The sequence below is a fragment of the Cricetulus griseus genome, chromosome 2 (genome assembly GCF_003668045.3).
Source record: "Cricetulus griseus strain 17A/GY chromosome 2, alternate assembly CriGri-PICRH-1.0, whole genome shotgun sequence".
NCBI lineage: Eukaryota > Metazoa > Chordata > Mammalia > Rodentia > Cricetidae > Cricetulus > Cricetulus griseus.
This window is the reverse complement of record NC_048595.1, coordinates 62,823,148-62,848,404: the sequence shown is the minus strand read 5'-3', so window position 1 is coordinate 62,848,404 and position 25,257 is coordinate 62,823,148. Positions and strand designations below refer to the sequence as shown.

The 25,257-nt window shown below is 35.3% G+C and overlaps 1 protein-coding gene across 4 annotated transcripts in view; it reads left to right on the top strand.

Moving 5' to 3' along the window:
• LOC100755760 (centlein) overlaps positions 1-25,257 on the top strand; it is a 279,351-nt gene that overhangs the window by 124,479 nt on the left and 129,615 nt on the right. For 2 of the 4 annotated variants that reach the window (XM_027400365.2, XM_027400363.2), the window contains exons 10-12: positions 219-344; positions 9,245-9,366; positions 10,731-10,853. In XM_027400365.2, coding sequence (XP_027256166.2) covers positions 219-344; positions 9,245-9,366; positions 10,731-10,853 — 371 coding nt within the window. The remainder of the gene's footprint in view (positions 1-218; positions 345-9,244; positions 9,367-10,730; positions 10,854-25,257) is intronic. The other 2 variants (XM_027400366.2, XM_027400364.2) reach the window with 1 other exon arrangement.

Sequence of the window (25,257 nt, the reverse complement as noted above, 5' to 3'; positions counted from 1 at the left end):
AATGTAAATGTAAATGAATATTCTCATTAACGAGTCACAGAGAAACCTTTAGCTGCAGCACTGTGGTAATTCCGCTTGTTATTTCTTGGGTATTCCATGCAGGAGTTTTTTTTTATAATTCATTATTAGTATTCAAAATTACTTGTTCTTTAATTTTGCATGTCTTTCATAATCCTGTGTTTCAGCCAGTTCAACCATGTCCTTGTTTTATTCTCGAGGAACCACCTGTGAAACGCTCAAGGTCTTTGTCCCCAAAGCGCACTCTCAAGGCCTCAGAGGAGCTAAGGAAGCTAAAAAAAGCTGAAAGAAAGATTGAAAACTTAGAGAAGACACTACAGCTAAAGGTGAACATTAAACCATTTCTTTAATTAAAACCATGTGAAGGTAAATATAAACAGAGCAAGGATACAGTTCGCTTGTTTTCCTTTCTAAAAGTTATTATGTAAAAACTAGTCTTTAAAAGATTTACTACTTGAAAATTAAATATGTATTCATTAATTTCAAATAAATTTGGGAATAAATTTCTTAAGAGTATTTTAGATACAATACCATAGATAGTAGAAAAATAATTTCCTGTTTTTTATATACAATAGACATTTTAAGACTAAATTGAGTTAAATATCAGATTCACTTTGCTCAGGTCTCTTATAAATACTGTATTATTTACTTTGCTTGTTTCCTTGGCGAGGAAACAATGAACATTGAATGATAGTTGGTCTGGACCTCCATCCATGGGATGGTGATGCCACTTTGATTCAGGGTAGATTTTCCCTTCTCAGCTGAACTTCTGTGGACATCTCCTCACAGACACACCAAGAGTCCTGTCTCCTAGGTGATTTTAAATCTAATGGGTTTGACAATAAAGTTACTTTTACATGAGAATCAGATGGGGGTAGGGATGTAACTCAGTGGTAGAGCACTTACCTAATACAAGCACAGCCTTGGGTTAAATCTCCAGGCCTGCAAAATCAAAACAAAATGAATGCAGACACATAGGAAAAATTTTCAACTGAATTTATTACAGAACATTTCAAGTGGTCTTTAAATTCATTATCTGCCCATTTTAAGAAGCATGTACATTATTGCTTTGTCTTTGAGGATACATACTTCCTAATTCATATTCTGTGAACTTTGTTTATGAGAGGAAGTTCTTAGTGCATACTTAGCTAGTTTGATGTGATGTATTGGAGTTTGTCTTTTCTGGCTCATCTATTTATCTGTTCACTTATTTTTGTAATGCTGAGGATGGAACCTAGAGCTTCTCACTTGCCAGGCAAATACTTAACCACTGAGCTACATTCCCAAGCCTGGCTTTGGTATGGAAGTTTTCTATTCTTTATTCATAGGCACTTGAAGTCTTACCCTACTTTAGTATCTGTCATGTAGTTGATTCTCCCCAGCCTTTCCTTTTCAATTCTATGTGTTGTACCTGGGGTCTTAATGTGTGGCAGGCCAGCACTATACCTTTGAGCCTACATGCAGTCCTACATGTTCTATTTTTTATATAGTATATAGTTACTGTCATGGAAATCTTTTGCCTAATTAATGTTGTTCCTGGAACAAAATTGATTTAGAGGTACAGTTATGAATAATACACTACAAACAATATTTTTCTGCCTTTTTCCATTGTTAATGTTTATTGAAGTCAAGTTATTTTTCTAAAACAAAAATGATTATATATTTTTTACCAAAAAGAAAAGCCAGATTATCTGATCCAGCATTTAGTTTAGTTTACAAAGAACACAGAAAAATATTGGAGTTACTTTAGTCTATTTATATGTTTATACAATAGGAATTAATTGATCATTTTAATTAGTCAGCATGTATTATTTACTTATTATGAAACTTGCTCAGACACAGTGGGTGAGTTTCTTGACCAGTTGGTAGAGTGCTTGCCAAGGAGGCACATAGTCCTTGGTTTATTCCTAGCTCTAGATGAAACTGGACCCTAGAGTACACCTGCCACCTCAGCACTCAGAAGGAGGAAGCAGGAGGGGTAGATTCTAAGTTCAGCTACAAGATATTGTGGAGGCCAACCTGAGCTGCGATGTCAGACTCTGTCAGAAAGAAAGAGCAAGCAAAAGAAAGAAAAGAAGGAATACAGAAAGGAGAAAGAAGAAAGGAGGATGATAAGTAATTGTTCTATGGTGTGGTGGGTACAAATGCAGGAATGAGCACAAAACATGGGTGGTGTTAGAAGTCAACTCTAGCCTCTTTTTTGTATGGTTCTTGACATTTATATTCTAAGGTGCTTTATTCTATTGTGCTTTATCCTGAATTCTCCAGAGAAGCAGATCCAATGTGGCATATGTATGTATATACATGTGTGTTCATGCATGCTTTTATATGTATATGTATATATATGCACAGAGATTCATCCCTATCAAATTTTCATATAGCATTATTTATATTCAATTCCAATTGACTCATAGAGTTGTAGAAGTTGAGGAGTTTTAGATTTGTAGTTAGGAAATGGAGGTCTAAAGAGAGACAACAATCTAATTCCAGTCTGAGCCTTAAGGCTATAAGCTAGGACTCATTGTGTAAGTTCATGTCTAAGTTCCAGGTTGAGTCCAAAGACAAGGGAAGACAGTGTCTCAGCTCAGATATGTCAAGTAGAAAGAAAAATCTTGTTTTATCACTGAGGTTTCCAATAGATTGAGGAATACTGTCTACTCTAATCACGTAATTAGTGTATGCTTTTGCTACTAAATCAATACCAGATTCATACTTAGCACAGAAATGACATTTCTTTGGGGTACATGTTCCTGCACATGGAGGGGCCCCATCTAGTGATAACCTTCTGCAGGCAGTCATGATGCTCAGTGTATGACAATGATAGACAGGAAGCCCTTTCTGTCTTCTTCCTATTAAGCCACTGCAATTCAGCCTTAAGGTCTTCACAGAAAAAACAAAAGCAAAAAACAAAAAACTGAAAAACTGGTCTAATCTCACTCATCTCAAGTAGGCCAGATTTCTAAGTTCCTGCCTTCTTAATACCTCACAATGGGGGTTAACTTTTCACACAAGGTTTGGGGGATTCAATGGAGTGGCAGAATCTAGGCTTAGTGTGTGGAAGGCTCTGGCTTCTGCTACCAGCACCACACATAGTAATAGTAACAGTGATGATAATAAATGTGTTTGCTTTTCTAGGACTGCTGTAAGGCAGCACCACAAACTGAGTAACTTAGTACAATGAAAGTGTAGTATATTGAGGTTCTGTAGGGTAGTTCAGCCTAATAGCAAGGTGTCAGCCAGACCAGTTCCTCTGGTTGCTGTGTTAGTCCTGTCCCTTCCTCCTCCTTTCTTGTTGTTTAGGTATTCCATGCCTTATATAGACACATTCCCACTGTGTCTTCACAATATATTCCTATATGTCTTTCTCCCTGTGTCTCTGTTTTACCTTTTCTAGAAGGTATGGTGGTTTGAATAGAAATGGCCCCATAGCCTCATGTGTTTAAATACTTGGCCCATGAGCAGTGACACTATTAGGAGGTATGGCCTTTTTGGAGCAAATGTGTCACTCTAAGGGTGGGCTTTGAGGCCTCATATACTCCAGGTATACCCAGCGTGACACACAGGCTCCTTCTACTGCCTCTGGATCAAGATGTAGAACTCTGAGCTCCTTCTCCAGCACCGTGTCTGACTGCATGCTGCTTTGTTTTCCACCATGATGATAATGGACTAAAGCTCTGAAACTGTAAGAGAGCCCTCTACCCCCATTAAGTGTTTTCCTTTATAGGAGTTGCTGGGGTCAGGGCGTCTCTCCACAGCAATTGAAACCCTAACAAAGACAGAAGGAAATTAGATTAGGACCCACTAATGACCTAATTTTTATTTGATTACTTTGTAAAAATCCTATCTCCAAAAAAGATCCTGTTCTAACATATTAGGATTAGGACAACATGTTTTTGTTTTTTTTCTCCGGAGAATGGAAGAAGGGTGACCTATATAAGTATTTGGATTTTATTATTTTATTTTGGCTTCTTGCTTTTTAGGCTATTACCCATTAACATATGCTGAATTTTTTATGGCCTTTGGTGTTCTATGGAATAGTACTTTGCCAGAAGTTAATGAGAATATAGTGGGGGGGGAGGGGAGTGGTTCAGGCTTAAATTGTTATTGTAAACCAAGTATTAAAAGACTTCTTTTTTGTGAGCCTTCAGTAAAATGTGCATTATAAATCTATAGAAATGTATAGACACATTTTTCATATATTCTTGGTTATGGCATATCTATTAATATTTCCACAAATGCTGTTGTTCTATGGAAGATTCCATAAAGAAAAGGCTATGATCCCCAGGGAGATTTAGGGTATCAAGTTTACTACCCAGTCAATTAAAGGATGGGAGAGAGATATTAACTTCATTGTTAGCTCATGTGTGTGTGCACATACACACACTAGGGAACTCTTAAAATGATACTTTGTTGAATCTGCATATTATGCTACTAAATTCTGTTATTAATTTTGTACAAAATTTACATGTTTTGCTGTTCTTTTGTATTATAGCTGTAGTTACTTTCAAGATGATGAACAGTGTCAAAATAAATATGCTAAAAGTGTAGAAAATGGAGAGTTATTAAATAACAAATCTTTCCCATATCCCTAAATTCATGTATGTGGTGCATGTCTATGTTAGAGCTTCCAGAAACCCCTATTAGTCATTTGTTCACAGATGCTGACTTTTATGCTCTTGGCTTCTTGATTCTATTAACACTTTTCAATGGCATTTAATAACAGTATTAACTGTTAAAGCAGTTTTCCAGTTTCTGTGATGAAACACTCTGACCAATGTAACTTGAGGGAAGAAAGGATTTATTTGGCTTACATTTGCAAGTCACTGTCAATGCAAAAAGACAAAAACAAAACAAAGCAAAAAACAATAAAACCCATTCCTTAAGTGAATAAGAGGTTATTCTGCAGCCAAATTTGAGTGACCATAAGCCTAGAAACATGTATTTATGTCTTTCCAAATATAGCTCCCCAATAAGAAAATAATTTCATGCAGTTTTTTAGTAATAAAAGAACAAAGAAAGATATAAACTAGGGAATTTTAAAAAATACATTGGTAGGAACATTAAGTGGGTAGTTACAACAAACAGAAAAATCTCAACTCTATGCCTCAATGTTGTCTGATAGCATTCATAGTCCTTTTTTTTTTGGAGATTGGGGTTTTATTGATTTATTCTAAAGATTTTTTTTTCTGTTAATTGGGATATTAGGTCAGACTCTTAGGTAGCCAAGGAGGCTCTTTAGGGTGTTAAAGATAGCCTGAGGGAAATTGTAATTAGGACATGAGATCAACAATATTCCAAAGTCTGTACTCACTGAAGTTTTTATCAGTCCATTAGCCTATGCAGACAGCATCTTTCCAGGAATTCATCACACCACTGTCCATTATTGAGGGGCATCAAGACAGGAACTTGTAGCAAAATCCATGGTGGACAGCTATATGCTGGCTATCTTTCTGGCTTAGCTTATAGGCTCTTATATAGATAGATTTTTTTTTTTTGTAGTTCAAGACTACCTGCTTATGGATGGTGTCACCCACAGTGGACTGGACCTTATGTTAAGAATCAAGATAATTCTTCATAGACTTACTAACAGGCCATGTCTGACATAGGCAATTCTTCAGTCAAACTATTCCTTTCAGATGATTCTAAGCTGTGTCAAGTTGGCAGATAATGCTGTATTTCTTCATAGCCCTGATATATAGGAGATTTATATATTTTGATAAAATTCACATTCCCTAATGCAATCCTTGAAGACTCATTAAGTTTTATTTTACACAATGGGTTATTATGGAAAGAAGAGAAAGAACATAAAGTTGGAAGGGGAGCATGGAGCTGTGCATCTGGTAGGAGTTATAGAAGAGAAGTAGGGGGTGAATATGATTGGAATATCTTGTGTTCATGGATTGAAGGGCCAATGAACTGAAAGCCTCAGGTGGGCTGAGCCTCTCTGGGCAGGAAAGCTGACTGATAACACTTGTTGCGGCTGGTGATCAGATCAGTATGCCAGCCTCTATTGCTGTGCCCTATTTTGCAACTGGAGGAGACCTGACCTGTAGATGGAATCTTTTCCTACCCTATTAACACCCCTACCCCTCACCATGCCGCATGTGTACCCTTCCCTCTCTGGTTGAGAGACTGGTGTCCTCCCTCTCTTGTTGATATTAAAAGACAGTTTGCTTCTGCTGAGATCAGTTTACTTCTGTTACTTCCATGTCAGCTTCATTAATATTCATCTAACACACATGAAATTATCAAAGAATAAAGACCAAAAGAAGAAAATATTTTGCTAACTTCCCTAAATGTGTGTTCTTGTTCCCTAAAGACTGAATTACTGCTTTTGGAACAGAGTTTGTACTCCAGTTCACTGTATTTTACCAAGGAGCCTTTAACCAAACCAGAAGAGTGATCAAAAATCACTTCTGTTCTTTTGAAATAAAGAATATACAAAATCATGGAGGAAAGTCATTTCATGCAGCTTACTTAGTTCCAGTTCCTAATGTTTTAGGGTCCCTCACCATTTCAGGAAAGAAAAAAATACAGAAAGTATTTAGTAAATGCTTTATAGAATGATCCAATGAGTGGATCTAATTCAGTGGCTACCCTTGGGATATATTATGTTCTTTAGGAAGATTTAATAGTTAATAACATAAAATTTATCATTACTTACACTTGATTTTGTTGTATGACTTGTGCTGGCAATATTCCTCTGATAAAATGCTATTATTTTTATTTCCACTATTATACATGGAATAAAAGTTAATTAGATTTCAATGCAGAGGCTGTGTATGTATAAAGAGTTTTTGGGTATTCATTTTCATAGTTTCCTTAGACATACAAAGTGAGATTATATTTGTTTTAAAGTATTGAATAAAGGAAAGTGAAATGTATCCCACATTTACACCTTTACACCATTTTAATTATTTCTGAAGGCAAAGGAGTTCCATAGCACCACATATTTGAATATTATAGCTAAATATTATCATTAATTATGAATATTTATAAATAATCCCTGGTTTTGAGTTCATTTTCTAATAGTTTATATTTTAAGAACTATAAGAATTACATAAGCACTGGAGTATTATGCATCAATGAAGAGATAAGTAAAGTTAAAACAAAGTTCATTGTTATTCTGTAATCACTTCTTATCTTCTTATGAACTATAGTTACCATAGAAAAACAAAAAACTCTTAAGAATTTTTCAAAAAATAATCATACAATAATTTGGGGAGATAGATTTGATCCCATGAAGACTTATTACAGTAAGCTATTGTAGAAGGTTCTTATATAGTTTAGCTATTCACTTATTTATGAAAAGTATTTTGACCTTAATCTCTTCCAAATATATCTTACAGTTAAATTACTTTATTAAGAATTCTCTAACATAGCATGTGAAAAATCCTAATAAAATAACTGGTGTTAGGTATGTTTAGTAAATGTTGTATGAAAATTTAAAGTTTTAATTCATTTTTATTCCCCACAAGAAATATAAATAGCTTCTGTTTTAAAGATGATGAAACTGATACACACAAGTTTAAATGCCTATCACAAAATTAAAATAAGTATCATAAATTTTTAATGGCTCTTTCAGGTATTTCGGTATACTTCCTTTTAACAAGTTTACATCAGTGGTATGAAAATGTTCTAAAATTCTTATTAGATAATGATTTTTAAGACCCCAGTCAAGAAGTGCCACTTTCCTGCTTTTATTCTTTATAAAAAAATTTCATTTCACTCTGCTATAAAAAAACTTCTCGGCATGCACATGACTCCAATAGTTCTGATAGCCATTTATGTGAATTCTACTAGAAGAATAATAAAAGCAGAGTGAAAAAGTATCAATACTCATGAGACAGAATTGGAGTAAAGTAATGCAAACTATAAATATTATCTTCCAACATATATGAGCAGCAAATGGCAAAAAAAAAAAAATAGTGAATTCTAAAAGATAAGGCCATCACTGTTAATACCTGGAGAAAGGATGATAAAAGATGCTCAGCTTTGCTGTGTGTGTCTGTAGGGAATACCTGCTGCCAGGCTTCTGCCTGTAAGCCTTTGTTTTCTGTTGCATGTTTTGCAGAAAAAGAACTTGAATTTAGTTGTGTTTGTAAGATTATGCAGCTAATAGAAAAATCTCTCAGAATGGGATTCAAATGTGAGTTCCAAATGCCTACTCATTTCACGTCACTGTAGCATAAATAATACAAACCCAGAGACAGATATTAGGGATCAAGTGGAAGATTTGAAAAGAAAAGCAGCAAGCCACTAGAGCGGTCTTACCTCTACCAAGAATGCGGCAATCCTGTCCTCAGTGTGACTATAGACTAAATACTTTATACTCCTTCACTACCAGCCTTATATTCCTCTCTAGTGTTTGGATTAAAGCTGTGTACCACCACTTCCCAGCTTCTATGGCTAACTAGTATGGCTGCTTGGATTAAAGGTGTGGGCCACCATTGCCTCCTCTGTGTGGCTGACTAGTGTGGCCAGCTTTGTACTCTGATCTTCAGACAAGCTTTATTTGTTAGATCATAAACAGAATATCACCACACGTCACTACAACCTAGAGAGGACCTATTTACCTAGCAATTAACTACAGTAATTAATTACAGAAATAGTATGCTTTTAAAGATTCATACTTTTTTGTGAGTATGAGTGTCTTACATGCATGTATCATGTGTCTGTTGCCCACAAAGGCCAGAAGAAGGTGTCAGATCCCATTGAACTTGAGTTGCAGATTGTTGTAAGCCACCATGTAGGTGTAAGCATTCTTAACTACTGAGTCACCTTTCCAGTACCTGATTGCTTTTTTTTTTTCATTTATACTTCATGAAAGCTCAGAAAGTTACTTGTTTTAGTTTGAGAAACACAGTTCATAAATACTACAGTAGCATATATACATTTTCTGAGGACCAGGAGATTGGACTTTGTAATATGGCTATAGCTATATTTGAATGTCTATGAACTTATAGTAAGAAAAAGAATAAAACTAATTTGGCAGATAAAATTTGACACTATGTAAGGTGCACAAAAATGCAGTGAATTGATTGGATTGATCAAGCAAGCCTGTTCTCTGACTAGAGGAAAAAATGGTTTTTGCTGAAATAAGTATTGTAAATGCACTCATGGTTATGCATGGCCTTTCCTCAAATTTTATCTCTAGATGAGTAATTTTTGAATCATAATATCAGTAGTTTTTCATACTTACACACTTGCTTTTTGTGTTCCATAGAGCCAAGAAAATGATGAGCTAAGAAATGCCCATGACAAACGCAAGGAAAGGCTACAGATGTTACATACCAACTACAGAGCAGTAAAAGAGCAATTAAAACAGTGGGAAGAAGACAGTGGCATGTGAGTTACATAGCTCATAAAGACGTTTCGCTAAATATTAAATGGAATGGAGAGCATTATATAGGTGTTTTAATGGCTTTTGTTTGGTTTTAGAGAAATTATTTGGTAGTCAAATCTTTACTCCGAATATTTTAGTGGAGAACATAACAAGTGAAAACAGAAAAATGTGCTAGCCATAACTATAGATTTTCCTATCATTTACAGATGTCATTGGCAGAAGGTGGTTATGAGTAGTATATGTATTTACTATCAATATAATAGCTTAATAAAAGTCTATAATTCAAAGTAAAACCAGTTAATATCCATATTATTGAAGAACTTCTTTTAAATAAATAAAATACTGGTGTTAAAAGTTTTATAACCCCCAAAGTATTTACATTTTAATGGAAAGACTGTAGAAATATGAAGCCTACAAAGTATAGTTAACCACCTTAAACTATTTCAACCTAGTCTGCAGTTTGAAGATCTTTACTATCCATCAGTTTTTTTAACTTCAGCTTATCTGAATGACTCGGCAGTCTCAATTCAATTGCCCTGAACAGGTGTTCAGGTCTTGGTTAGCCGTAAGTTGCTCCCTTGTTAACAGTATCAACAGAGGGCAAAGGACTGAATGAGTACAGAAAATCTATTTCCCTCCCACTTCGAGATGGATCCTTTAGGGCACTGTTGATGCTGCACATTGGTCTGTTCTGTAGAGAAGTCATTTCTAAATTAGCCAGTATAGCACTTTTAAAAACTAAAATTGAAGTTTGTTTTATGTACAGAAAATGAAACTATAAAGGGCATTTGGCATCACTTGTAGATAATTGTCACTTCTAATCTTTTCCTTTGATGAATGGGAAATGGTTCACATTGTGTCTCACTGAAGCAGTGATAAAACAGCTTTCCCTAGCTTTAACCTCTGCTCACCCAGGTTGCAGTGATACCTCCAAGAGTGCAATCTGCTCTCTGACATAGTCACTATTAATAAATTGTCTGCAATAGGGCATCTTTACCACATGCAGATTGGATGTCAGCAAATTCTAGATGAATCAATTTCTTGTGTCTTTCTTTTGTAGACTTATAATCCTATTGTGTATGTTTTATTACTATTATATTAGAATGAATGAGAGAAATAAACCCTTAGGTTTATTAATATCATATGCCTACTTAAAAGTTTGCTTTTTCATGGTAGCAATTTAGCTTTAGGAAATTATGATATGTGTCTTTAATTTTTGACATGCTTAGGTGTTAGGAAAGTCATCCAAAAAACAGTAAAATTAAATTAGTAATTTAGATTTGGTCATTGGATAGTTCTGAATTTTAAGGAATGTATAAATAAACTTTATAGCACTTTGAATATGCTGCAGACTTTCATTTTAAAGTAGGACTGAAACTAGAAAAATGAAGCGAGCACTTCCTCAACAACTTCGTCAAGAAGATTCTGATGCTGTGTGGAATGAACTGGCGTATTTCAAAAGAGAAAACCAAGACTTGATGGTTCAAAAGTGAGTTTCTTTGTAACAACAGAAAACTGGGTAAATAATCTGAGAATTTTTTTTTGTTGCTCCACATCTTATTAGAGTAGTACATTTTAAGTATTGAAAATGGAATTATTTGAGATTTATAAATAAGACACTATGTATATGTATATAATTATGCAATAACAAGTTGCACATTTGCTAGCTCTAACAGAAACTGTATAATATGATCTAGGGATTGTGTTAATTAATGTGGCTCTCATCTGTTGAGGGTGTCGCTCTTCATTAGCCTGTATTTTAGACACTGCCGTGCTTCATTTTTGGAATGAGGTGGAGAGGGGATAACCTAGCCAGCCATCCTTGTTTGATCTCCTAGATATATACGCAATGCAGAATGCCTGAGCTCTCTTGGTTCCCTGCCCTGTCCTGCTAATCCCAGCTGAGCTCATTATGGTGTAGCCTTGCTGCTACTCTTGGAGCCAGAGCTGTCCAAGCTAATTACTGGTAGCAGCAGAACTGCCTGTTAAGGGTCTGGTGTGGATCTGCTAACATGGTCCTTGATAGTGACCTGCAAAAGACACGAGGGAATTGCTTTCTTTCTTGCCTTGCACTACCCGTCCTTTGGGTTTAATGCTGATCCTCCACACAGGTCTTTTAGCTGCCCTAAGTATAAAACTTGATGAAGGATACCCATATTTTAGAAAACATACAGTTTGCTTGCTTGATCTTATAATGCACAGGCTATTATATTCAGCTTGGCAAAGAAAGAACACTTTTTTGTTTTGTTTTGAAACAAAAAATCAGTTATAGCAATATAATTAGTCTCTTCTTATAGTGACTGATTTTTTTGTTCATTTAAAGTAAATTTCTGACATGTGAATCATAAAGCTTTTTAAAAGTCCAGATATTGTTTAGCTTGCTACAATTTAACATTATGTTGCATATTGTAATTAACTCTCATTGATTATACTTAATTGTAAGCCAAAAGCATCTTTTTTTATAATATGTGTAACTGTGATCCTTTTCTATATAATGCTAAACTTTTGAGGAAATGACCATGTCAGATTTAAATGTATATTCTTATTTCCCTCCTTATTTTGTATATCTTATTTCTATGATAGCTGACTATTAAATGCCAATAACTAAGTCTCTTACCATGAAAATTATTTTACAGGATACATAATTTTTTGGCTCAAACATTTCTTGATGATTTTAAATAGCTTTATTAAAATATAATTCAGAAACCATATAATTATCCCATATTAAATGTAATTCAAATCATATTCAATGATTTCTATACTATCTGCCTTTACAGCTAATTTTAGGACATATTTCATTGCCTCTACAAAAGCCTATACAACTAATCCTCTCATCTACTTTTCCAACCCTAGGCAATTACATACTAATCTATTTTCTCTCTTTTTAGATTTGCCTATTCTAATTTTTCATATAATCTTTGTAACCACATTCTTTCACTTACTGTATTTCCAAAGTTCATCCATGCTGTAACATGTACCATTACCACCTTAATTTTGTATGAAGTGAATTAAGCAAGAGACCTAGAAAAGACTGTTAGAAAATTCAGGTAGATATTAACTATAAGAGATATATCTGGGTGGTATTTTACTCATTAATGAAAAAATGTAAAGAATCCATTTAAAGAAAGTTTGGTAATTCTTAGAAGCCTAATCCATTTACTCTGAGTTGCAGCTAGATCATGACTAGCTCTTCGTTTTGTTTTTGTTTTTGTTTTTGTTTTTCTCATTTAATCTATTTTTTATTTTCCAACTTTTTTATTTGAATTAGCAATGAGATTGTTTTACATAACAATCCAAGTTCCCTTCTCCCTCCTGTCCTCCTCTGCCACCCCCCAACTAAAACCCTACCTATCACATATCCTTTCTGCTCCCCCTGGATGGTGAGGCCTTCCATAGGGTGTCATCAGAGTCTATCGTATCCTTTGGGATAGGGCCTAGGCCCACCCCCGTGTGTCTTGGCTCAGGGAATATTCCTCTATATGCAATGGGCTTCCAAAGTCCATACCTATGCTAGGTATTAATACTGGGCTTCTACAGGAGGTCCATAGATTTCTGAGGTGACTAGCTCTTTGAATGAAGTGCTGAGTCATTATTAAACCATCAAAATTTTTCTTGGTAGACTATTTAAATCTACTAGTGTAAATAGCCATTTATATTTTAAGATAGGACTTAAATTAGTAAAAAGTAATGAATTATTCTTCGTAAAGAATGCTAAAGAAGCTGGGCATGGTGGATTAGGCATATCATCCTAGCACTAGGGAGGCAGAGGAAGAGGTCACAGCAAGTTGGAGGCCAGCCTGGTCAAAGTATCCAGTTATGGGCCAGCCAAGTATACAAAAAGAAACCTCATCTCAAACAAAGAAACAAGCAAAATTGAACTAGTGTATGTTATACATTACAATGACTAGATATACACCAGAGTTTTATGCTCTGTATTGTGGAAAACAAGGACTTTTAACAATTTAAAGTGTTTATTTTAAATTTTACTCTTTTTAAATGATTTTAAAAACTGCTATTTGAGTTGCTGATTTGCTTCATTAAAAAAGTCATTAAATGGAATTTTGATTGTGATTAGGGGAGAATTTAATTACCTAGATGTTCCAAAATGTGTCTCTGGCATTTCATGCTAAGAGCTATTCTCAGCAGTGACTATTACAATTCAAAACCTTGGTCCACTCTGAAAAGTGTTGATGCTGTTTTGTCTTGCAGTATCAAATATCTGTCCACTGTTTATGTAAAAAATATGTGCCATAGGAGTACTGGGATCATAGACACTTTCCCCAGCTTCTAGCTTTGAGTTGGGTACCCAGAATCTGAACCCAGGCTGTTAGGCTTGCTGAAGCAGATGCTTTCACCCTCTGAGCCACCTCCCCAGCTCCAAACCCTGATGCTATTGTCTTCTTACCTTGTAGTGATATTCCTGTTACCTCACTGCTTATTTTCTTTGTTCTTATCTTTCTTTTAGGGGGTGGTATGCATGCTGTCAGGGTAAAGGTTAGATATGGAGGGACTGGGAAATTAGTGGAATTGTGGTGCATGATGAAATTCCTAAAGAATCAATCAATCAATTATATTTTTAATGAAATCAGATTTTTCTCTTTTATTTTTCATGGCTTTGAAGTTATATCTAGGCATTATTTTCCCGACCTAAACCTATTAGCATTTTATGCCATGTTTCAAAATTTTTTTATTTAAATTCTTTGATTACAACTCATAGCTCAGACATCAAAGGCTAGGCTCACAACCAAAATTTTTTATGAATTCATGTTTTATACTTGGATCCATGTTCCATTTAGAACTATATTTTGTATAAGTTATGTGTTATAGGCTAAGTTTGTTTTGCTCAAATATATGTCCACTTGTACCAGCATCACTTTTCAAAAAGGTAATTCCCTAACAACTTGCCTTTTAACTGTTAAGAATGAGTTCATAATATTTCTTTGCACCTTAATACAACTCTTTTATTCCATTCATCACAATACACACATTTCACAAAGAACATAGTATTGTGGTAGTTGATGCTTTCCACAGTGTGTTAAACTCAGTGGCGGTAATCAGCCTGATTGTTTTGACCCTTCTAAATACTTTGCCCTCCTATATAAGTTCTAAGTATGAAAAAAAAGATGTTGAAAAAGCAAATTATGTAGTAAGAGACTCAGGCAGGAACTTTGATTGGAACTGAGCTGCTTGGGGAGAGTAAAAAACATTAAGTGTATTGAACCTAAATTGCCAAAAAAGGAAAGTGTCTAATAATTTGGGTTTTTAATTTTATTAGTATTAGATATTATAGCTTACATGCCTTGCATATCACATGTATTTGTTAACTGCTATGTTGGTACACTTTTAATCCCACTTGGGAAGTATTGCTAGGGACATGATGAGGCCCAGGCTAGCCTGGGCTCCAGAGTGAGACACAGTCACAAAAAGAAAAAAAAAATCCTTGTGAGATATGGAACAAAGCATTTAAATTTTGGAGCTATCATAAATGATGTTATGATCTTTACTTTGGTTTCTGATACACACTATTATATGTCTACAAGTAAATTATATGTTTATATAGCTATTATGTTAGAGATTAGCCTGCCATACTGCCATAGGATTTTTCTGCTTGCTCTTTCTTTCTTTTTTACAATTTTATATTTTTAATCTGCAAGATCTTTGAGAATATTTTTGGATTGGGTATTCCTTAAGCACTTATAGAATGTGCTATTTGTTTCTTGTCTCCATGGTTTGTGATGAGAAAGGCACTGTTTGAATAATTTTTCTCCTATGGATAATGACTCATTTTTTTCTGCTTTCAATAATTTCTCAATTTGCTTTATTTTTCAGAAGTTTGATTCTAAGATTCTTGGCATGGGTTTCTTTGAATATAGCTTATTTTCGATCATCTCAATCTTTTAAAACACTGGGATGAATTTGCCAAATTTCAGTGTTTTGGTCTGTTCTCTATGAATATTTTCTTGAACAGCATGCTCCCTTCATGGTCTCCCTCTTTATCTCTTCCTCTTCCTCTTCCTCTTCCTCTTCCTCTTCCTCTTCTTCTTCTTCTTCTTCTTCTTCTTCTTCTTATTATTATTATTATTATTATTATTATTATTACTAATGTCTATTTTGTCATATGTTAGCATAGCAATTTTTGGCCCCATTTGTATTAGTACTTTTGTCTATCTTTTTACTCTAAGGTGGTACCTTATCTTTACAGCAAAAATAGATGGATTTTGTTTCTTGACCATTTATTCAGTCTATGTCTTTTGACTGGAGAATTGAGACCATTGAAATTTAAAGTTTTTATCAAAATGTATGTGTTAATTGTCATTCTGTTGTTGATTTTTGGTGTTGTTTGTGGTACTTTGTATCTTAATAATTATGGTTTCATATTTCTTTTCAGTCTGTCTTCTCTGCTCATACTTCTCTTCAGCTCTAAATAATACTTTCTGTATTTTCTTTAGTTTTGGTTTATTTTATATAAATGTTTTAAGACTGTTTATATTGTGGATACTTTTTCTCCTTCAATTATGGTGGATTGTTTTGCTTGGTATGTTAAGGACCTGGAATGCATTGCTCTAGGCTCTTCTGGCTTTCAAAGTTTGCATTGAGAAATCAGCTTTTATTATTATGGTTTTCCTTTATATATGACTTTTTTTCTTTTGTTGTTTGTTTTCTCTTGTATCTTTCAAAACACTTTCTGTTTTATAGATACTTAGTATTTTAACTTTGATATGCTTTAAGGATTTTCTTTTCTGATCTTGTCTATTTAGGGCCCTGTGTGCTTCTTGTATCTATATGAATGCATCTGTTGTTATTTTGGGGAAGTTTTGTTCTATGATCTTGTTAAAGATATGGCCTGTGTCATTGACTAGGGAGTCTTCTCCCTCATCTATGCATATAGTTTTTGTTTTCTTTTAGAGTGTCCCACATTTGTGTATGTTACTTTCCTGTGGATTTTTTTTAATTTTTTATTCATTTTACATACCAACCACAGTTCCCCATCCCTCCCCTTCTCCTGCTCCCCCCATCGCCCCATCCACTCCTCATAAAGGGTAAATCCTCCTATGGGGAGTTAACAAAGCCTGGAAATCAAGTTAAGGCAGGACAAACTGCCCCCCAGCTTCAAGGCTGAGCAAGGCATTCCACCATAGGGACTGGGCTCCAAAAACCCAGGGCATATACCAATGACAGATCCTTGTCCTGTCACCAGGGGCCCAACAAACAAACCAAGCCACACAACTGTCACCCATATTCAGAGGCCCTAGTTCGGTGCCATGGTCCCATGCAGGCTTCCCCACTGTTGGTCCAGAGTCCATAAGCTTCAGTCAGCTGTCTCTGTGGGTTTCCCAATCATGGTCATGGTCTTGACCCCCCCCCCCTTGCTCATATAATCCCTCCTCCCTCTTTTTGACTGAACTCCCAGAGCTCTGCCCAGTGCTTGGCTATGGATCTCTGCATCTGCTTCCATCAGCTACTGTATGAAGGTTCTATGATGACAATTAGTGTAGTCACCAATCTGATTACAGGAGAAATCCAGTTAGGACGCTCTCTCAACTATTGCTAGAAATCTTTGCTGGAGTCATTCTTGTGGATTCCTGGGAATTTCCTGGCACCAGCTATCTCTTTCATTGCTCCGCCTCTCTATCCCTCCTCCAACTCAACAATCCCATTTCTTCATGTTCTCATCCCTGTCCCCTGCCATCTGCAGCCCCCCTGCCCTGACCCCAGTTTACTCAGGAGATCTCATGTATTTTTCCTTCCTAGGGGCAATCCATATGTCTCTCTTAGGGTTCTCCTTGTTACCTAGCTTCTCTGTAGCTGTGGATTGTAGTCTGGATATCCTTAGCTTTACATATGGTATCCACTTATGAATGAGTACTTATGGTATTTGTCTTTCTGGCTCTGGGAAAAGATCTTCACCAACCCCACATCTGACAGAGGACTGATCTTCAAAATATATAAAGAACTCAAGAACTAGACATCAAAATACCAAATAAGCCAATTTAAAATGGGATATAGATGTAAACAGAACTTTCAACAGAAGAATCTCCAATGGCTGAAAGATATTTAAAGAATTCTTCAGCATCCTTAGTTATTAGGGAAATGCAAATCAAAACAACTTTGAGATGCCATTTTATACCCCCCAGAATGGCTAAGATCAAAAACCCTAATGACAGCTTATGCTGGAGAGGATGTGGAGTAAGGGGAACACTCTCTCATTGCTGTTGGGAGTGCAAACTTGTACAGCTACTGTGGAATCAGTATGGCAATTTATCGGAAAATTGGGAGTCAAGCTACTCCAAGCCCTAGCATTACCACTCCTGGTCATATACCCAAAGGATCATCTATCATAAGGACACTTGCTCAACTATGTTCATAGCAGCATTATTTATACAGAACCTGGAAACAATCTAGATGCCCCTGAACCAAAGAATGGATGAAGAAAGTGGTGTTACATTTACACAATGGAGTACTACTCAGCAGTAAAAAAACAATATCATCATGAAATTTTCAGGCAAATGGATGGAACTAGAAAAAAATCATCCCGAGTAAAGTAATCCTGTGGATTTCTTTTACAAAATATGTTTCTTGCTTATTTGATCTAGATCCTCTACTTTATCTTCAGCTCTTGATATTCTGTCTTCTACTTTATTCTTTCCACTTACAATGCTTTCCTTTGAGTTTTTGAATTGAGGGCTGGAGAGATGGCTCAGCTGTTAAGGGCTAGGCTCACAACCAAAAATATGAGTTTTCTCACTGAGTTTCCAGGTTTCAGTTCCATCTTCTTTTCTTTGGTATTTCTGTCTCCTTGTTGAACTCTGTTCTCTTATCCCGGATTGTCCTCACAGCCTTATGTTTATGCTTTCTTGGGCATCACTCAAGAGTTCCTTCTCCTTAAGCTTCTTCTTAATTTCATTGAGTTGTTACTTTTTATCCTGTTTAAACTCATCAAATTCTTTGAGTAAGTTGATTATTGTTCTTTTAAATTCTGTGTCCTAGGGTTCATTAAGTAATTCTTATTAGAAAAATATTTCTACAAGACTGGTACATTTTGGAGTGAAGACATTGGCTTGATCTCACTTGTTTGTATCTTTTCAATGAGATCTTTTCAATGAGGACTTGTTTTGTTACTTCTAAGTCTGATATGGACAGAGCAGGTTGGGGTAGAAGAGAGAATGTGCATAGGGAAGAGGTCTGTGGGGAATAAAAAGGGAGGGTCCTGTGGAGCCCTGAGATGATTTGTTATATAGGGAGATGAGGCCAGACTAGGCCAAGACACTGAATGTGGGACTTGTGCTAGAATTGGTGAGCTCAGGAAAAGGTGTGGATGAGAAGTCAGGGAGATTCATCTGGTTTGACCCTAGAAAAGTAGGTGGGAACTCTGGCTGAATAGAGGGGCTTGATGTGGCACAGAAGAGACCATTGGTGTGGTTTCAGATATGTGGTTCTTAGTGGAAACCTACAGGTTAGCTGTGTGGTACAGGAGGGGGTTGGTCAAAAATATTAAGTACATCTATGGCATAGAAATTTAAAGACTTAAATTTTACCTCTGAAAGATATTTTCTATATCATTTCATATAAATTTAGGACATATAGCTACTCATTATTACTGTATTTTAGCAAGAGTCCAAGAAATCAGAAATCTAAGTGTAGACATTCATTAAGTTAATAATTACCAGTATATTTCAGAAACTAGGCACTAAAATAGAGACTGAATATTCAGCAGTTTACAGAAGAATAATAAAGTTTGAGATCTATTGTACAGGTAAGACTACATCCTGGGGAGGTAAAAACTACCCTTTGGTTGCTGTAAGAAGCAACAAAAGCACTCAGAAATGCCCGTGGTTCACTTGGCTTTCTTGCTTAGTTGAACATGTTGCCTTACTAAGGCTAAATTTAGACTTGGGGCCTACAGATTCTAATATTTGTTAAATTTTAAAAAATGAAAACATTTGCTGCTGGACATGGTGACATGTGGGCAGGAATCAGAGTCAGTTAGTGATTGCATTCTGTTCCAGGAGTTTATGACCAGTCCAGACAGCATAGTAAGATCCCATCTCAAAAAAAGTGCATTATACCCTATGTGATAAATAAAACTGTAAAAGGGGCTCATCTCTGTCTCAAAATTGCAGTCTTCTAGCCCAGGAAATCATTGATTATGCATTGCCAGGCAAAGCTGAGGTCCTTGTTACCAGCATGATTGCTGGATATAACAACACTCACTGTGTATTTCTGAATCATTACATACATAAATCAGGAAGGTATAGCTTCTGTTAAATGCTGTGTATGGGTACTTTGCTAGGCAGAGGGAAAAGGAGAAAAATATTGGGTTACCCTTTTTATTAGGACCTTATAACTTAGCAATGAGATATGAACAATAGTAAAGGAGAGTAGAGACATAAGAAAGAAATGTTTATTCTACCTATATAGAGAATAATGCCAAAGCAAAACTTCCTGAGAAATGGTCATGCTTTTAATTGACTACTACAGGTTAAGTGGTTATGAAGCTATTGGTAGGACCCATAAAATATGGCAGTTCATCACTTTGAAGTTTAAAGTGCAATCCAGAGGAGGTGTAATTAGAGGGATTCAAGATAGCAATTGATACAATGCATTATGCAGTGTGAAAAGATCAGTGCCTTGAACATTAAAGGTTCCATTTAATTCCGTATCATGAGGCCTTAATTAAGGCAATAACAGAGATTAAGAAGAGATGATCTAGTTTATGTAATAATAAAATAGGCAAGTCAAAGTTAAAGAATATATATTTAAAATATATAATACATATTAACATAAGACTATATGTGTAAAATTGTAATACATATTAATATAAGACTATATGTTTCTATTAATACATTTTCGAGAAAGTCTAATTTTTCATTTTAACCTTATCAGTGCTTATGACAGAAGTGTATTAGTTGGTAAATAGATCTCTGTAGCCCCAGTTTAATGGTCTTTATTAACCATTTTTCTTAATTACCTTTAACATACATTTACCTACTTGTGTATATTATAAAATGTTATTTATAATTTAAAATGTTTTCCCATATATATTACTGTTGCTGCCATTGTGACATTCACTCAGATTCTAACATAAATGAGGAGGAACATAAATCAGTAAACAAACCCCAACAAACTGTTTTTCTAATTATATTGGGCTTGTTTTATGTAATGATTTAATTAAGTATATAAAAGTATAGTACCTCTAATATGTTTAAAACAGGCAAATTTTGAAAACACTTGAGTAAGTAAAAATAAGAGCTATGAATTATCAATGAATTAGTCATCTCATAATGCTATGACAGAATGTCACTAAGTGATGCAAATTACATATTTATTTTTCATAGTTATGGAAGCTGGAAAAACCAAGATCAAGTTGTCAATTGGAGGAGGTTCTCTATAAATGCCTTCCTCTTGGCTCACAAATGACTGCCTTCTCAACCTTTAAAACAGTTTTTATCCCATCATGAAGGTTCTGTCTGATCCCAAGTGCAGATAGCAATAAATATCCCATTTGGACTTAGAGCTTTGACATGAATTTGGGTGAACACATTTAGACTCAATTCATAGCAATCAACAAGACTGTTTCCTTAAGGATAATTAAATCAAGTCAGAGAATTCTTGGTATGTTATCTAATAAGTAGGTGGTAACAAAAGATGCTTCACCTGGTCTCCCCCCTGACCCCTGACTGTCCTGAAACTGGCTCTGTACACCAGGCTGCCCTGGAACTCACAGGATGAGCCTCCCTCTGCCTCCCTAGTGCTGGAATTAAAGGCATGTACCACCACTGCCCGACTAGGCTGCTGGATATATCTGGCTTTTTGTTTTTCTTAGCATAATATTTTGAAGATTTATTTATAATGTAATATAAATCAGAACATTATTTTTATTTTGTTTGTGCATTTATCTATTTGCTAGGCAATTCAATATTTGATTTTCTGTGCTTTTGGATATATACCATTAACTAGAATAATAACGGCTTGTTGAATCACATAGTAATTTTCTTTTTTTCTTTGCTTTTTGGGATAGAAGCTCGTTATGTTGCTCAGCCTGGCCTTGAATTTATGATTATCATGCTATTCCTCTTGTAAAAAGCTGGGAGTAGAGGAATGCATCTGTAATGGTAATTCTGAATTTAATTTTTTAAAGCACTACTGAGCTGTTTTCAAAGTATTTGTTGTAACATATATATTGCTAATAGCAATGATCAATTAATTAAAATAATTATCAATTCCATAAAGTGACATATTATTGGATGGGGTAGTAATATTATAATCTTGCTTTTTCACAAAAATAATAAAAATTAATTAAATAGGTATAATAATTTTTAAAAATATGTTTCACTGTTAGTTCTTTTATATTTTAATCTTTTATTTATAAAATATAATTTCAATTTTCTATATACTCATAAATCTAATAATTCCCTCTCTAGTTATAGACACTAAAGAGATTTGTATGTCAATAAATATATAGCAGTTTTTATAACTAAGAATAGTTGGAAATTATCAAATAGCATATGACTACATGCTTAATGATACCAAGAAATTCAGTTAAATAGTTCTATTTTTATGAGTTGGATGACTTGTCTCATGGCAAATCCAAAAGTCAACTCTTGACTTAATGCAAATGTAAATATGGATTAAGCAATAAAATATTTAGATTAGAAACATTGAATTAGATTAGAAAACACTACAGGCAATAAATAAGCATTTAGTTAAGCATATAGGAGAATATCTTTGTGACGTTGTGGTAGGTGAAGATTTCTATATTGAACAGTTATATGAATTAAAATTTGTTAATGTGTACTACAATAAACTTCTGTTCATTGTAAGACACCATTAAATGAATTTTTAAAAAACTCCCTTAGAATGAGAAAAGGTATTTGTGATATATATATATATATAGATAGATAGATAGATATATTGATATATATATATATATATATATATATCCAAGATAATATATATTTTATCTTATAAAGAATTACAATGAATGAATAAAAAAGGACAATCAATTATGTAAAAAAAATATTTATTTAGGTTTCATGGAAGAGGACATCCAGATTGCAAATATGTATGTGAATCATGATCAGTTTGTTTTTTCCCAGCTTCTTCTGTGGGAAGCTTGCAGTCTTTGTGAATCTTCTTTTCTGTTGAAAGTGCAGTTAACACTCTAGCCATTTATCTAAGAATTGTTCTACCTGCACCGCACAATTTGAAATATCGTGTTTTAAAGTTTTATAAGTTCAAAATATTTTCTAACTCCTGTTGTGTTTTCTCTGAACTAAGTATTTATGTTTAAAAGAATAAGTGCTCTATAATATTTGTTAAAGTGTGATAGGGAAGAATTGATTCAACATAATTACTATGGATATACCTAGGATTTTCCAGTGGGGAAGAAAGATTCATTTTAGCCTCCTCTGTAGGCTGGGAGGGTAAGAATTACCAACTAAAGAGCAGGGTGGGATCACTGGGTAGAGAACTCTACTGGAAAACATTGCAGGTAAGGGAGAGGAGCTAAAGTGACCTAATGGAATTTTTGCTATAGACAATCCAGATGATGTGCCTTCACCTTGAGTGGAGGATGAGTGAGCAAGTGAGGGGGATTAGATACTTGGAGCAGAAGGGTTCCTGCCAAACTGACTCAGCAGAGGTGTAAATCTGATACCAGATTGACCAAGTGCACTGTGAGTCTGTGAGAAAATTCAGGAGGCTATCTGAAGTTCAGTCAAGCAGATAACCTTTATCAGATGTAGGTTCTTTCATTTGAAATACTTGAGGATTTTTCAGATAACCCTGATATTGCTTTCCCACTTAATTGTGCTGAGGTCATAGAAAATGCTTTGCTTTATTGCCATTTTTTAAAGGCTCACTGTGTCAGTATGTGGTCTTATTTGGTGATGGTTCAGTAACACTGGAATATTTATCTTCCTGTCCTTTGAGTGGAATGTTTTATGTCACCAGGGTAAGTTTTCTGTGTCTTCCAGATACTCTGCTTCCTGAGTTGAGATGAAGTATATTTGATTTTCCCCCCATCAAGTCATGCTGCTTTAAGATGTTGTATGTCATCAGCTAAGCAAATAAGACTCCTCATATGAACTAATCATTGTGTGGTTAATTGGACATGTGTCTTTGTATGTACTTCTATTTGCACTCTTCCTGGGAAGATGCCTTTGTATTTATAGGACCTAAACATTTAAAGTCCTTGTATATGCATGCATATGTTCATTTTTTAAAAATAGATACATCTTGGTATCAAACTATAAATTTAATTATTTAAAGAACTATCCTGAGGGAAAATAGAGACCATAAAATTTTTATGTTAAGAATTTTTCTTGACTTGGAAGGATGGCTCAGCAGTTGACACTGTTAGCTGCCCTCTCAAAGGACCTCTGAGTTCATTTCCTAGCACCCACTTCAGGAGCTCACAACTGCCTGTACCTCCAGCTCCAGGGGATCTGACTTTCCTCTGTCCTCTGTCGTCATTCACATGCATGTCCATACACAGACACTCACACACATGTAAATGAGAATAAAAATGAAATGTGGGAGAATGTGGGTCAAGTTGACATAGAAGTAGCCAGTACAAGTGACTTCCTGTGAACTTGACACGTAGCACACCACTATTTAACTGGAGTCTTTATTTCATACTTGTTCCCAAGAAGGCATGTTAATATTAATATCACAATATAAGTCTATTCTTTTGACCAAGGGAAGTAGCTTACCCTTCCTGGGCCTTGGGAAAACTGATACCTCCACATTCCTTCCGTTCCTGGGGTATTTTGAATCTTGTGTGAAAGGACTGTGATACTTTGTGTGAATGTTGCCTGGAGAAATGTGAGATGGAGTCCAAAACTGACGATGCAGGAAAGATCCATCCTCCTGATTGCCCAGCTTGCTTCTGGCTGTGTTCTGTCCAGTGTAACATTTGGGTATTAGTGTATGTTGCAAAACATTTTCAATAAAACTTACATTATTTACAAAAGAACAATGTTAGAATTTCTGCTGATTGAATTATTAGTTTGATATTCACACTTGAAAATAGAATGTTTTTGTGATATATGCAATGTGTTATATAGTTTCAGCAGATGAAACAATGAAAACACCGTTAGACATTTTTGTTCAGATGTGCCTGCATAAAATGCTGTGATTATAGGTGTGTGAAATGTAGTTGAGCAACATCGTGGGTATAGGTATGAACAGGAGTTTGTGTTCATTTATGCCTAGGTACACATATATGAAGGGTGTGAATAAACATGTATGCACATGCATGTGTATATGCACACGTGAATAGAGGTTAAAGGTCAACCTCAATATCCTTCCTCAGGAGCCATCCTCCCCATGCCCTCTTTTTCTTTCATTTTTTTTTTTCATTAACTCACATGGAGTTTATTGGAGGAAAAGAACAAGAAGGGGTGTGTGTTGGCCAACTGGGAATGAGGGGGGGAGAACATGTGGGGTTGCTTGCTTAAAAGGGGAAGCTTCATATGTGTCCTTATGCAGCCCTGTAACCTGTGATATAGTCATGATGTGGTCATAGAACACAGGGCCCTTTGAGCTGCCTAAGTATCTGCCTGAATGCTGATGTGGGTGTCCCACCCATTGTCAGAGGGCAGGATCAGCATAATGCCGGATTCCAACAATCACAACTCTTCTTATTAAAAAGTTGGGGAATTAGGCATGGCAGGTTAAGGAATAAGGGCGTCAAGATCTCAAGACTACTTCATGCTGATTTGGGGGACGTCGACCATCTTTGGGGGACCTGAGAAAGCTGGGATGCTGCCATGTCCTGGGATAGCCAGTTGTTTCATCACAGTCCTGGCTGTATGGAACTCTGGCACCTCTTTAGACCTGGCAAGATGTTGGCAGAGCAGAGGAGACGGTTAACTTTAGAAAAAAAGAAT